This window comes from Triticum aestivum, chromosome 1B, assembly GCF_018294505.1.
Source record: "Triticum aestivum cultivar Chinese Spring chromosome 1B, IWGSC CS RefSeq v2.1, whole genome shotgun sequence".
NCBI lineage: Eukaryota > Viridiplantae > Streptophyta > Magnoliopsida > Poales > Poaceae > Triticum > Triticum aestivum.
In genome coordinates, this window is record NC_057795.1 from 663,087,743 (window position 1) to 663,101,773 (window position 14,031).

Consider the following 14,031-nt stretch of genomic DNA (forward strand, 5'->3'; position numbering starts at 1 on the left):
TCGTCGAGATGAGTTGAGCTTCATGGGAAGACAAATTAGACAACGGCAGAACATAGGATTTCACGCGATCACTTTGCTAAAATCACAAGAAACTTGACCAGGCAATGACAAAAAGACAGAAGAGTATGCTGCGTGTGCTGCCCATAATCATGAAATTGTAGCAGGGATAAAAACTTAAAAGCAACGCACCTGAGAAAAAGATAATGCTAGTTGGCTCCATTTATTCTGGAAATCCCTAGGACCTAGCACAGGCCTTGAGTCGAGGGCCAGTGCACGGGGTGGTGGAGGGGCTGGGGCATCAGGAACACCATTTCCGAGGATCATCGAGACTGAAGTTAAATGTGTGAAGATTCAGTACCTCTGTACTAGAAGTGACAATAATAAGTTGAGTTATCAGTAGTGATGGCGGTAAGAAGTGACAACAAGTTGAGTTATCACTTGAACTTATAGCAATAGAAACTACGTAGAACTATGTACACACACACGACTTGGGTCGCGAAAATCTAGAATTTTTCTTCAACTCGAGAAAGATTTGACAGGAACATTTTTCTTCAACTCCCGTCACGGTTACAGGAATTGCGGAATAAGGGAGCAACTTAATAAGCATCAACTTTTGCCTACAATTTTCAGCAGTTCCTGTAAGTTGAGAGACAAAGATAGAAGAAACAACAGCAGCTAATCTCTGTTCCCTTGATCGCGTCCACGACGCTGTCGAGGAGAGCAGCGGCAGGGGCCTTGGAGCGACGGCGGACACAACAAGCAAAAAATAAATAAATGCTAGCATTGCAATTTGCAAACATGATAATATATTCTGATGGTTCAGAACATGCCATATGGTCAATCAACAATGCAAAGAAGTTGCATTTTAATTAGTTTAAATTGGGCTTGTGATTACCAAGAGAAATCAAGTATATTCATCAGAACTGAACTTTGATGCTAGAATCTAGTGTCATGCCTAATATACAGTACATATTTGACGCTAGAATCCATACGTGTGTCAGAAGTCAGAACTAAACTTTGACGCTAGAATCTAGTGTCATGCCTAATTTAGGGTACATATTTGACGCTAGAATCCGTGTGTCAGAACTAAACTTTGACGCTATAACCCAAGGAGATCAAACAGGACTACGCAAACACAAAAATAAAGATTGTTGACAAGGGACAAACTGAATCCGTGTGTCATGCCTAATTTACGGTACATATTTGTGAGGATAAACAAGAAATTACTGCACTGATTAACTCCATCTAAGTCACGAATTAAAGAAGACTCACGCACTGTCGGATTTCCTTGCTCGCTTGCGGCGGGTTCGGCCGTCCGCGCCGCCGGAGCCGGAGCCGGCGCCGGCGCTGATGGGCTGTGCGAACTGCCCTAGGTAGGCGGCTAGTCTCGGCAGGGAGATAAGCAGGCGCGCGCGCGTGCGTGCGTCGGCGCCGAAAGTAGGAAGCGATGGATAGATATCGATCGATGGTCAGCCTCCATATATATATACGAGGACAGAGACCTGGCGCTTTGTCCGTCTTGTGTGGCGTGGTGGGCCAATGGGCCGAACGAATTGCTATCTCTCTCAATAATACAGAGAGACATCAGAGACATGGACCGTTGGTGGGCTTCAAGGGGCTAATTAGTCCTACGTCCATCAAAAGAATTTGGGCCCCCTCAAAACAAAAACAAAAAAGGATTCGAGTGTTCAACCAGCAGCAGCGACCGCACGAAAACGAAGGCGACGGCGACCGAAGCCGATGGAGAGCAACGTATTAAGTACTAGCGAGGATCCTCTGCACTGTGCTGTAGCACCAGACATGGACTCATCAAGGGCAACAGCAGCACTGCAGCGAGAAGAAGAAGAAGAGATGGCTGGAGTCAAGCCCGGAGCAGGGACCGCCAGACATGGACTCGTCGACGAGTCACCGGCGGCAAGCGTGTCGTCGCGTTGCGCCTGTGGTTTTCAGCTCGGCGAACGCCGTCGTGGGCCGGGCCGGCGTCGCGCGCCAACAAGTAGGCACGGTCGGGCCCGGCGTCCGGCACTGCTCCGCCGTGGCCGCTCGTTGGTCGATCGGGGCACGTGCTGCTAGGCGCTGCCATCGGAAATTCTAGAATACTAGTCGGAGATGCTGTCCCGATCGCGCGGGCTCCAGGGGCGGGGGACACGACGTGGGCCGCGCCGCTGTCATCGAGTGGCTGTGCCTGTGTGTAGACCGACATCTCTTTGGATGAGATATCTCTCCTCTCCTCTCCCCTGCTGCCTGGTGCGCGCACAAGCCAGACGCAGACCACACACGAATGTGCAATGCAGGCACGCCAAACTTCACAAATCATTCTTGTCCTAGGACAAGGGGACGTAGGTTCATCCCTTGTTTAATGGCTCCGTCCGGCTAAACGCCGGCGATCGACCGGGTGATGCCAACGGAGAAAAACACACACCACATTTCAGCAGCTAGCAGACACAAGAGTTGAGTTCATCCACGGAGAAGCCATCAGAACCTCCATCATCATCCATTTATTCATCCATCCATCCTATTAACACCATCCGGAAACAAAACAAGAAAGAAAAACTCTACAGCCCCCAACCCCCTCCCCCCTCCCTGAGGCCCTTTCACCTCTCAGAGCAGAGCTCACTGTTCCAACTTTCAACATATCTATCAACCCAGAAAAACAGACCAACCAATTTGGCTGCCGGTAATATCTATGTACACAAGAGCACCACCTTGTCCGGCTGTCTCCTACGTCCTAAATTTGAGACCCTCCCAGCCCCTGCATTCCCCACAACGGCCATCGATCGCGGCCGTCCTCCAGCTCCCGGCAAACTCGCCCAGCAATTGCGCTAGTACATCCTTCCTGCCACGCCGACCTTGCTGTACCCGCCGGCGACCGCGGCGATGCCGTTGAACGGGGGAATGTGGTACGCCGAGGGCCGCGCCTCGGCCTCGGGCGCCACCCTGGCGTCCCTGAAATGGTGCGCCGGCCTGTAGTGCGCGCGGTCCTTCTCCACCTCCTGTTGCCTGTCGGAGCAGTCCGGCCTCTGGTGGTAGCCGGCAGCCGCTGCTGCTGGGGGAGCCGCGGGGTCCCTCGCCATCCTTCGGCCCGTTTGTCGGTCGGCGAAGGCCGCGTTCTTGGTCGGTGTCGCTGAGGCAATCACTCGGCCTGGTCTAGCTGCAAGAGTGTCAGAGATGAAATGTGTTTTAAGACTGCTGCTCTCTCTGAAGTTCAAATGAAGAGGTACCAGATTAAAGCAAACAGAACCAGTTACCTGTTGGAATCCTTTGAGGAGCTTGGTAGGCCGGACCATTTGTTGTAGGAACTGGGGTAGAGTGAACTGTTGTAGTCCTGCAAGCAGCCCGTCAAGGGTTAATAGTTAAACTCAAAATCCGTAAAGTACCGCGATGTGTTCTACCATATTATGCAATGATAGATCTTTCAGAAGCCTATTGATGAACTAATGCATTTGGTAGTTTTAATCAGCTTTATGGCGGCACAAATAATTGAGAACCAGACATAATGATCACCATTCAGAAGATCAGTTATCATGTAAGTTACCTCGGCAGAGAAACATGCTTCCTCTCGGGTGCCCCGCCTTTTCCTCCATCTTCCTCCAAGTTCGCAAATTGCCTCCGGAAGTTGTCCACGGCACTGCATAACAGAAAATTCAAGAGCCATGATGCGTATTGCTACATATAGATATAGACAGAATAATAACAAAGAGAAAAGAGCTTAAAGATACTATGTCAAGGTAAGAACCTAGGATATAGAAAGTTTGTTTTTTCAGAGCCGTTGGTGTAGTCCTTGAGAAGCTGAGGGTGGTACTCCAATATCTCCCTGAATATAAGTTCCTTGATGTCCTCTCTGGTAAACTTTCTGCGTTCAAACTCAAACTCCATTTTCGAAATCGGTTGGCATGATGGTTCTCTCTCCACTTTCGCGAGGCCGTTGAAATAGGGATCAGCCAACGCCTGATTATGCATAGAACACTCGTTAGAATAACATATAGACGACCTTGAATATGTGATTTTTAAAAAAAAGTAAAACAAATGACAGCACAAAATACTAGTAAAATGAAAATCATGTCGTTTCGCTAAGACACGCCTACCTCTTCAGCAGTCGGTCGGTCCTTTGGATCAAATGCTAGAAGCTTTTGCAAGAGCTTGACTGCTGCAGGATCTGCCTTGGGGAACTTCTCTGCAAAAGGTACTGGCAGTTTCTTCCTCATGCTGCTCAGGTACCTCCTTGCCTTTTCATTTCGAATCTGCGGTGATAAAAAATATTAGAGAATTGGACCTTATGCTTGAGTAGTTGATTGACGACATTTCTGCAAACAGTAAATCATACCCGAGAAATAATCTCAGGCGACGGCGAGCCTAAGAAATCAGTCATCATATCCAACTGCTGAACCACATTTTTACCAGGGAACAAAGGCTTTCCTGTCAAGATCTCCGCAAAAATGCAACCAATGCTCCAGGTATCAATAGCCGGTGAATACTGCATTGAAGGAGTCGACTTAGTGTCATCAAGTTAATATAGAAACTGAAAAGGTATAAACAAATGATAGCAAATGTAACACTAAGTAATGCATATCAATTTGTAGACAAAGAAATTTAGTGGCTGAACAAACACCTATAGACTGAGCAAGTGGCGGAATGCCACAAACGGTAGTAAAATGAACAAAACCACAGGAAGAGGAAACTATGAATTACCTTGGTAAAGAAAGAACCACAGAGCTCCGGAGCTCTGTACCACCTAGTGGCAACATAGTCCTGCAAACCATGTTGGAGAAGACGGTGAGCTTTAAGTTTCAAGTAGGGTTCTTTGGCACACAACATAGCATTCTATCGAATTCGTCAAGCAGAATTGACAAAACTAGAGTATTTTGGATCAAATCTAGTAAGATGTACAAGAAGTAACATACCGTCCAGAAAACAGTTGTAGGGGTGTCATTGAATGCAACTCTTGCTAGTCCAAAATCACATATCTTGAGCTTGCAGTTTGCATTTGCCAATATGTTTTTTGGCTTCAAATCACGATGATAAACGTTAGCTGCAGCCACAAGGATTCGTCGTCAGAACAGAGCAAGCAGGCAAAACATAACAAGAGATGATAAATAGAACTAGAAGACCTTTCTTCTTCCAGTTTCATGGGGGGAAAAAAGAGGGGGGGAATCAATCTTCGAATGAAGATCCTTATGTAATTACCAGTATGGATGTATTTGAGCGCGCGGAGCATCTGGTAGAGAAAGAACTGGTAGTGCTCCTTTGTCAAGTCATCGTTGGCCTTGATAACCTGGTGGAGGTCCGTGTCCATGAGCTCAAAGACAACAAATATGTCCTTGTAGTCCCTCCTGGAGGGAGGCAGCATTATGTGCTTGATCTGGACGATGTCGGGGTGCCTGAGAAGCCGGAGAAGCTTGATCTCGCGGAGCATCCGAGCGGCGTCGGTTATGTGCTCGAAGATGTTGGACACCTTCTTTATGGCCACCCTGTCGCCGGTCTGCCGGTCGATGGCTGAACATACCACCCCATAACTCCCTTTGCCGATGATTTCCTCAATCTTGTATCTGCTTGCATCTCCATATTCACTGAAGAAACTCATCACGTCCGAACTCTGAACCTGAAAATTCGTGGAGAAAGTTAGCACGGTGCACATGGCAAATTGATTCTCTTTTGCAAAAGAAAAAGAAAAAGACATCCAGATCAGACGTTGGCTTGAAAAACAGCCACGAATTCAACTACTACTGATGACCCATAATCAGAACTTCCTTGGCCTGTACTCACCCACCCAAAATCAGAAAAGTGACAGCAACCAATTCAAAGAACAACAGTGTCAGGAGGCTGATGAACAACCCCTCCTGGAAAAGGATGTATATATATATCCCTTTGGCTGAAAAGAATATCGGGAAACTTCTAAGCAACTCCTGGGTAGGCATGGATTCCATCCACGGACTGGACTGAATATATGCGCGGCGCTGGCGTTATCCATCTCTGGCTAAAAGGAAAGTAACTGCAGATTTGGATAAACTTGCCCGGTCGCCGAATCGAATACTGCCCCATTTACCAACCACGCCGACCGACCGACCGACCCCTCATCAACATCTGCCAAAAGAGGGGTCTCCCCGGCGCTGAAGCCATGGATTTCCCAGGAATTGAATAGGAAACAGCGAGCGGATATGCTGCCGCCTCCCCGGGGATTTGGACACAGCAGCTAACAAGGCAAGAAATCGCGGCGGGAGCGAAGCCAATCCGTCCGTCCTCGCGGGCGGGAGGCAGACTCCTCTTGTCTGGGGAAACCGAATCCGTCCGAATCCTCCCCGAAATCCACATCTTTATCCGCCCCAAATCCAGGGGGGAGAGCGCCCCTCTGTCCCAGCACGAGCCAGCCCGCAGAAGCAGAGCGCCGCCGCGGCTCACCGCTTAGGAACCCATGGCCGGCGCGGCGGCACCGACATGGCAGGAAATAAAAAGAAGAGGAGGAGGAAGAAGGAGTCTTTCTGCGCGGAAAGCGACTCTGTCCGTCCGTTCCCCCACCTTGCTGCGCTGCTCGCCGCCGCCGCGGGCACCCGCATTTGCCTCCGGCATCCTGGGGAGCACGGGAGATAGAAGGCCGCGCCGCGCCGCGCCTCGCCCCGCCGCCGGTGCGGTCCGCGGCGACGTCACCCGGAGGAGGGAGGAGGGAGCGGTGGTGGGTGTTAAACAAGTCCAAGCAGGCAGGCGCGGGGAGGTGAGATGAGCTGAGCAGCACAAGGCCGACGCGAGGTGGTATTAATAAAAATGTTTGGGCTTCGGCGGACGGTTTTGCCCCTCTAGTGGCAGGGGGAGTGAGGCCTGGTTCTGCCGTAGTTCTCGGGCAGGAGCGAGGGCGTTTTCGGTATTTTCATTATCGGTGCGGGTTGGTGGGCTTGGGTAGTGTCCCTTTGCTTGTGAGTGAGGCCAGCACGGTGCGACCCGCTAACCCGCTTATATATGCGTGTGCATTTCTCTTCCGTGCAAAGAAAAAAAACATCGGTGGTTGTAATTCACGCGGATGCCGCACACCCGTAGAGGAGTATACGATACCACACGGGGGCGAATCTACTGCACATGCTTTAACAGGCTTGAGCCTGCCCTCCAACCAGATGAATTTTGTCTTTGCTACTAGTGACGACGGCCCGGCCCGGCCCGGCCTAGCAAATCAGCGGCTTCTTGGCCCATCTAAGCACCTCCTCGCTCTTTTGAGCATGTCCTCCGTGTACATTCTAGAGTCGCCATTGATACCACCTACACGCCGCTCTTGATTGCATCTACTGAGGACTAGAGTTTGTGAGCTAGAACTGTTTTTGGAAAGAAGCGATGCGTCACGACGAGCTAGCGCGGGCCGCCCGCGGATGCTTCCTAGACGTGTGCGAACACGGTATGCATGAACTCCAATCTCGACAATCAGTGAGCTGGAGGTGTATCAACAACGTAATCACCGGTTATGAACTTTCCATACCAAGTTTCGGAGAGAAAAGTGGTCAGTTCTTGTCACCGGCGGTGATGGAGAGAAGAAAAGTATAACTGAAGCTATAAAAAAGAAGTGAAAAGTTTTGAATGGGCCCACCCTTGCATGGTAGGGGTGTGCGTACCGTCAATAGCACAAACTAAAACAAAATGACTCGAACCTTGTCGCACTGCTCGCCATCGCCATGGGCATCCTCATTTGCCTCGAGCATCCCGAGGAGCACGAAAGGCCGCGCCTCGCTGCCGGTCCGGTCTGCGGCGATGTCACTCGAAGAAGGGAGGAGGAAGCGGTGGTACGGTGTTGGGTGTTAACAAGTCCAAGCAGGCAGGTGCGGGCAGGTGAACTGAGCGGCGGAGAGGCGGGGCAAGGGGGTATTAGTAAAGCATTTGGGTGCGGGAGGACAGTCCTGCCCCTCGAGCGGCTTGGGGAGTGAGGTCGGGTATTGTTGTAGTTCTCGGGCAGGAGGGAGGGTGTTTACGGTATTTTCTTATCGATGCGGGTTGGTGGGCCTGGGCTAGTGTCCCTTTGCGTGTGAGTGAGGACAACGTGTGTGTTTCTCTTTGGTTAAAAAAACATCAGTGGTTATAATTCACGTGGACGCCGCACGCCCATAGAGGAGTACACGATACCGCTTGTATGCCACTCTCGACAGCGGCTACCGAGGAGCGGAATCCGTGAGCTAGAACTGAATTTGGAAAGGAGCGTTGCGTCGCGCCGAGCTAGCGCGCGCCGCCCACGGATGCTTCCTAGACGTGTGCATACACGGTACGCACGAACTCCAATCTCGACAATGTGTGAGCTGGCAGTGTATCGAGAACGTAAAGCGGTATTCGAAATGAACGTTCCATATCAAGTGTTCGGGGGAAAAGCGATCATTTATTGTCGTCGGCGGGGATAGAGAGAAGGAAAGGAGATAAAAAGGAAGTGAAAAGGTCCAAATAGGTCCGCTGATCGTCAATAGCGCACACTGCAACAAAATGACCCGGACCATCAATATATGCGTGTGTGCTTCTCTTTAGCACAAAAAACATCGATGTAATTCATGCGGATGCCACACGCCTATAGAAGAATACACAATACCACCTAGTACAAGGCACTCTTGATAGCGTCTACCGTGGATCGAATTCCATGAGCTAGAACTGTATTTGAAAAGGAGCGATGTGTCGCGACGAGCTAGAACTGTATTGAAAATGTAAAGCGGTGTTGGTAATGAACGTTGCATATCGAGTCTTTGGGAAGAAAATCTATCATTTCTTGCTGTCGAGGGCGGTAGAGTGAAGAAAAGGAAATAAAAGTACTCCCTACGTCCGAAAATACTTGTCGAAGGAATGAATGTATCTAGACGTATTTAGTTTGAAGATACATCCACTTTTATGCATTTCTCCGATAAATATTTCCGGACAGAGGGAGTATAACTCAAAAAGCTCGGAATGGGCATGCCCATTACACGGTAGGGGTGCGCGGACCGTCAATAGTGCACACTGCAACAAAATGACCCGGGCCGTCTGTATATATGCGGGTGTTTCTCTTTAGCACAAAAAACATTGGTGTAATTCACGCAAATGTGGCACGCCCGCAGAGGAATACACGATACCGCATACACACCACTCTCGACGGTGTCTAACGAGGACCAAAGCCCGTTAGGGATAACTGTATTTGGAAAGGAGTGATGCGTCGCCATAAGCTAGCACACACTGCCCATAGATGCTTCCTAGATGTCTGCTTACACGGTACCCAGAAATTCCAATCTCAACAATAAGGTTGGTAATGAACGCTCCATATTGATTCTTAGGGAGAAGAGCGATAATTTATTGTCGGTGGCAATGATAGAGAGAAGAAAAGGAAATTAATGTATAACTAAAACTACTACAAAGGAAGTGAAAAGGTTGGAATGGGCCTGCCCGTTACACGATACTGGTGCGCACACTACGACAAAGTGACCGAAGGTGTCCGTGAATGTCGAACGTGTGTAGAGGAAGAGTACACGAGACCACTTATACACCGCTCTCGACAAAGTATAAGAGCATCCAATAAGGACTGGAGTCGTGAGCTGGAACTGTATTTAGAAAGGATGAACTGTATTTGGAAAGAAGTGCAATGTTGTCGCGATGAGCTAGAGCGCACCGCCTGCAGATAGTACCTAGATGATTGTGTGGACGATACTAAATCGTATCGAACACGTAAAATAGTATTGGGAATGAACGTTCTCACATCGAGTCTTCTGTGGCGAAGCTATGCTAGGCCATGGCCCACCACCATTTGAGAATTTGTTACATTTACTCGTGGACCTTGGAACACCGTCCAACGGGCTATTTCCTCCTCTTTTACACGCTAAGCCCGCCCAAAAATGGGCTTCAAGCTCCCCCACTGTGAGTGTTAGGGAGAAACTCGATCCTTTTATTGTCACCGACAATGATAGAGAAAAGAAAAGGGAAAAGGATAAAAGAAATTTTAAAAAGAAAAAAAATGAGCTTGCCCATTACACGTGGGTGCACAAACCGTCAATAGCACACACTCCCGCAAAATGACTTAGACTGTCAGTAGCGCAAACTACACAAAGATAAATGAAGCAATCAAGCTACAGAACACAACGTCAAAGCGTATCCTCGCCAAAAGCGTATCACCACCCCCCCCCCCCCCCCCGCCTCGAAACAAGCGGGGGTGAAAGCCTGTTTCGAGAGGGTGGAAAGGGGTGGGAAATGGCTCAGGGAAGAGCGGGAAGCGGACTGTGGCGGTATGAAGGAGGAGGGGTCAAATATATCAAGGGTGCACGTTAAGAAAGAGATGAGGTAGAGGGAGGGGGTGGTACGCGGGAGGAAGAACGATACGTTGACACCGTAAGCCCACTGGCAATCACCACGACGTGGTGATTAGAGATGCAAAAGGAGCACCCGATCCGCCCCGCTCCCTACTCATTGGTATAATTGTACCATATATAATGCATATGTAGTTGGTCTAACTTTTGATCAAAGATGATCTTTTTGGGATGTGTGCATGTCTTATTCATAGATTATTCATTGAAATGAAGTGAGTATACAACTAGAAAAAACAGCTATAGAAGAGTTATATTGTGTTAGTTCATGGGACACCACTTTGCCCTAGCGGTGATGCCCGTTAGAATAATAGAAAAATGATGTGCAAGATAGGCGTAAGAAACAAAAACTCGGGAACCAATGTTTGAAGGAAAATAAAGTCGGTGAGTACGTATATACTCCTTTCGTCCCATAATGTAAAAATGTTTTTGACACTATATTATAGGACAGAGGGAGTACTAAGCTAGCACATCTCCTTCTCGCCGACAATTTCACATCGTTTACTTTTGTTTTTTGACCCAGCACTCCCGACCAGGTGTGAACCAAGAAAACTTATGAACAATGATAGTAGTAGTAGTACATTATTTTATGCACCCCTCTGATTTTGTCACGACTGAGGCCCCTGCTCGGGCTAACATGGCCACGGAATATGCCGTAGATCGACAAGCAAGCAAGCAAGCAAGCACTACATCTCCATCCGTTCCCAACAGAAAATACGGCACCGTTTCCTCTTTTTTTAGCCAAAAATGCGGTGCCGTTGATGATCGTAGCTAGCTAGCCTGGGATTGCGTGTGGGTGGCCAAGAATCTTTCCTAATGAACATATCTACACGACACGAGATCGCCCAACGGAGCAAGGCAGTAGTGTGGCTGCACTATATAGCGAAGCATTTTGGTGGTGGTGGTGGTGGTACCATCGTGTGCTAGCGACGGCTCCATCGGTAGGGTCGGTGGGGCGCTGTGCGTACGTAGGTGGCGCGCTACCGTTGGCGCCGGAAGTCGCCGCGACGCCGACGGCCCAGCTAATTCATTTATAATCGCTCCAACGCGTGTGTCACGTTTCAGTGGCATTTTCACGAGGGAGTAGTGGTTAACCCGCCATTATTTGCTCAATGGTTATTATTATTAGAGCGACTTTGCTGCCGTTTGCATGTATCTTGAACTGGTTAGTTAATTTGGCTTGAAGCTGCCGAAGTCGGTGGGGGGCTTTGCCATGGTGATGAGCGGTTGACTTTGTTTTAGGGTGTTGCCGCATGTGTTGTTGCTTTGTTAAGCAATAATGTGCTTGCATGAATTGAGTAGCACGCATGACCGACATTTTCGTTAAACGATGGATTGACCAACGATGACGCACGCGTGGTCGGAAAATGGTTGGGACGATGACGTATGGCCACGCCTTTCGAATTTTCCGGTTCATTAATTAATTAGGTCTGGCTCCCCTCGAAGCAAAAAATATTGCTTGATTGTGTCTTAATTAGGGGATGCATGACGATGTATCTACCGGTGGCACGCCGTGAGCGAAGCTCGTTGTCATGTCTGGGCCCTCTGTTTTACCGGAGAATATGATCCGAAAAGATCATCGATCGTCCGAGAGAACGTAGCACCCAAAGCAACACATGATAATTCCCATTCCGGATATGTAGAGAAAGGGGCACAAACCTCACGTGTTCCTCCGCAGACCACCGCCATTGTCATTGCTCCTATACCAGTGTCGTTCTGACCTTGTCGAAAATAACCGGAAAGTTTTTGTGCTCGTGGCCCCAAAGACCAACGCCCTGGAGCTGCGGTCATCGACATTGAACCTTTGAATCAATCCGACGAAACTGGCATCAAATCTCATCATTGTGCATGACGAGAAACCCTAATCTCGCTGCCCTGAAGAACTGGAAAAATTCTACGCGTACGTGGAGCTCTATCTAATCCATCCCGATTCACGAACTTGGAGCACCGCCCATCCATCCAAGAACTAAAAGCCCAAACATATCCGCTAGGCAGAGCCAAGACACAAGGATTTCCGTCCAATCACACACGTCAATTCATCTGATCTCTTTGGAAGATCCTTTCCTTGTAATAATAAGCCAGTCTTGCTTGTTTTAGTACATGGACAACCTAATTCACCGCAAGAAAACAAAAAGGACATGGATAGGATAACCAAATTAATATCCTATGTACGCCGACGATGTAAAAACAGTACTACTCGTAGTAAACATGCCTAGCTTCCCTAGGTGGAGGTGGGAAGCTACTTGGCTTCTTGCACCCCCAAAGCTAGCTCATTACAGGCAGGCAGCAGTAGGCGTGCGTGAAATCGATTTGTTTGGCCGTAGTGCTGACTAAAGTATAGTGAGCGGCGGCGAACAAGCACGCAGGTTGTCTCGCGCAATGATGGAGGATGGCTCGACCGCATGATACATCCGTATCTGACTAATCTAAGACAAGAATATTGGAACGGAGAGAGTACCATAGTGGGCGATGAATGAACCGCGTCGGCTTCCCGGGCTCGTTCAGCCAGTGGCAGCTAGGCAGACCGGCATTCCTTTTTCTGGAGAAAAAGGGCAGAGAGGCTGCGGTCATGGCGCCGTGTTTCGCTCGGCGGCGAAGAAAGATGAGCGGGAGTCACCGACCCGGCCCGGCGGCCCGTCGCGGTAACGACGGTAGATGCTTTTGGGCCGATTCCGGAAGATTCCGCGCAGCATCGGCGCGACCTGCACATGCGGTCCCTCTTCTCTTCTTTGTTGCGGTGTCCAGAAGCTTCCGGGGTGCTACGGCGGAGGCAACCCGCACATGCGCGCCCGCCGATCAGTACGCGGGATCCGGCTTGCCTGCTCCCTTCCCATGCTTTCATTCGTGCTTCCACTTCATCCTACGGCTGTCATTTTCTCTTTTTTTTTTCTAATCTAATTATTTTCCCCCCTGATTTTCAGGGGGTGGGGTCGGGCCTTATTTTCTTTCAATCAAATCAAGCCACGTACGCGGGAGTACGGATGGGAGCACGGAGAGGGAGCAGGCAAGTCTCGTCCCAGTACGCGGACAGTAGGGGCATGTGTACGTACGCGTACGCCCACGCAAGCAAATCAACCGTGCATGGGATCTCGCCCGCGGTGCTTTGCACGCGGAACACGCGCGGGAGCTTGGATTTCCTCCCCATGATCATCGAGCGCGTGCCTATAAGAGTATCTACGATTGGATATGTCAAATATGGCCCATTAAATGCCCGCCGACACGCTTGGACGCTTTCGCAGGTAGTGACTGAACACGCCCCAAATTTTAAGAGTTGCATCCGCACTTCTCATATTAGATTCTCCAAATCATACAAAGACATGCAAACTAAATAAACCTATGCACTACGTCGATCACCTAGCTACTCGTCATCGAAGATGTCGATGATCTTCGTGCCTGGCTCTGGCAGCATGGGCGGCAGCTGCAGCTCTGGCGCCTCCGGCTACTCCACTCCGGCCTCCTCCGCCTCTATCTTCGCGTCGACTTCGGCAAAGAGCGCGTTGGACGCCGCCTGCTCTTGTCGGAGGAATGCCCGGTTGGCCTCTACATAGGCTTCATCCTGGATGGACTCCGGTATGGCACTCCGCCTCCACCTGCTCCATGTTGAAACCCGACAGCTCCTGCTCTGGCTTCGGCTGCTTCGCCTCCTCCACCTCCATTGGAGCCAGTTCCTCTCTCCCTTCTCTTTCCCCGGCTGCCCCTCCTCCTCAAGCTACGACGAGTCCGGAGGCAACCCGGCAGCGATGCGGGCAGCGCG

The 14,031-nt window shown here is 49.8% G+C and overlaps 1 protein-coding gene across 2 annotated transcripts; it reads right to left on the minus strand.

Annotated features, from left to right (window-relative positions):
- Positions 1–2,451: 2,451 nt before the first annotated feature.
- On the minus strand, positions 2,452–7,818 carry LOC123146283 (mitogen-activated protein kinase 7). Of its 2 annotated transcripts, none has more exons than XM_044565919.1 (10): positions 7,626–7,818; positions 5,185–5,599; positions 4,902–5,029; positions 4,690–4,749; positions 4,325–4,474; positions 4,086–4,241; positions 3,737–3,948; positions 3,536–3,628; positions 3,249–3,325; positions 2,452–3,151 (listed from the first exon to the last, which is right to left on the minus strand). In XM_044565919.1, exons 1-10 carry the CDS (start codon positions 7,674–7,676, stop codon positions 2,823–2,825), a joined length of 1,671 nt encoding a protein of 556 aa, XP_044421854.1. In that variant the 5' UTR covers positions 7,677–7,818; the 3' UTR covers positions 2,452–2,822. The 2 variants fall into 2 exon arrangements, with proteins under 2 accessions (XP_044421854.1, XP_044421846.1); XM_044565911.1 differs by lacking the exon at positions 7,626–7,818 and adding an exon at positions 6,514–6,728.
- Between the last annotated feature and the right edge of the window lie 6,213 nt (positions 7,819–14,031).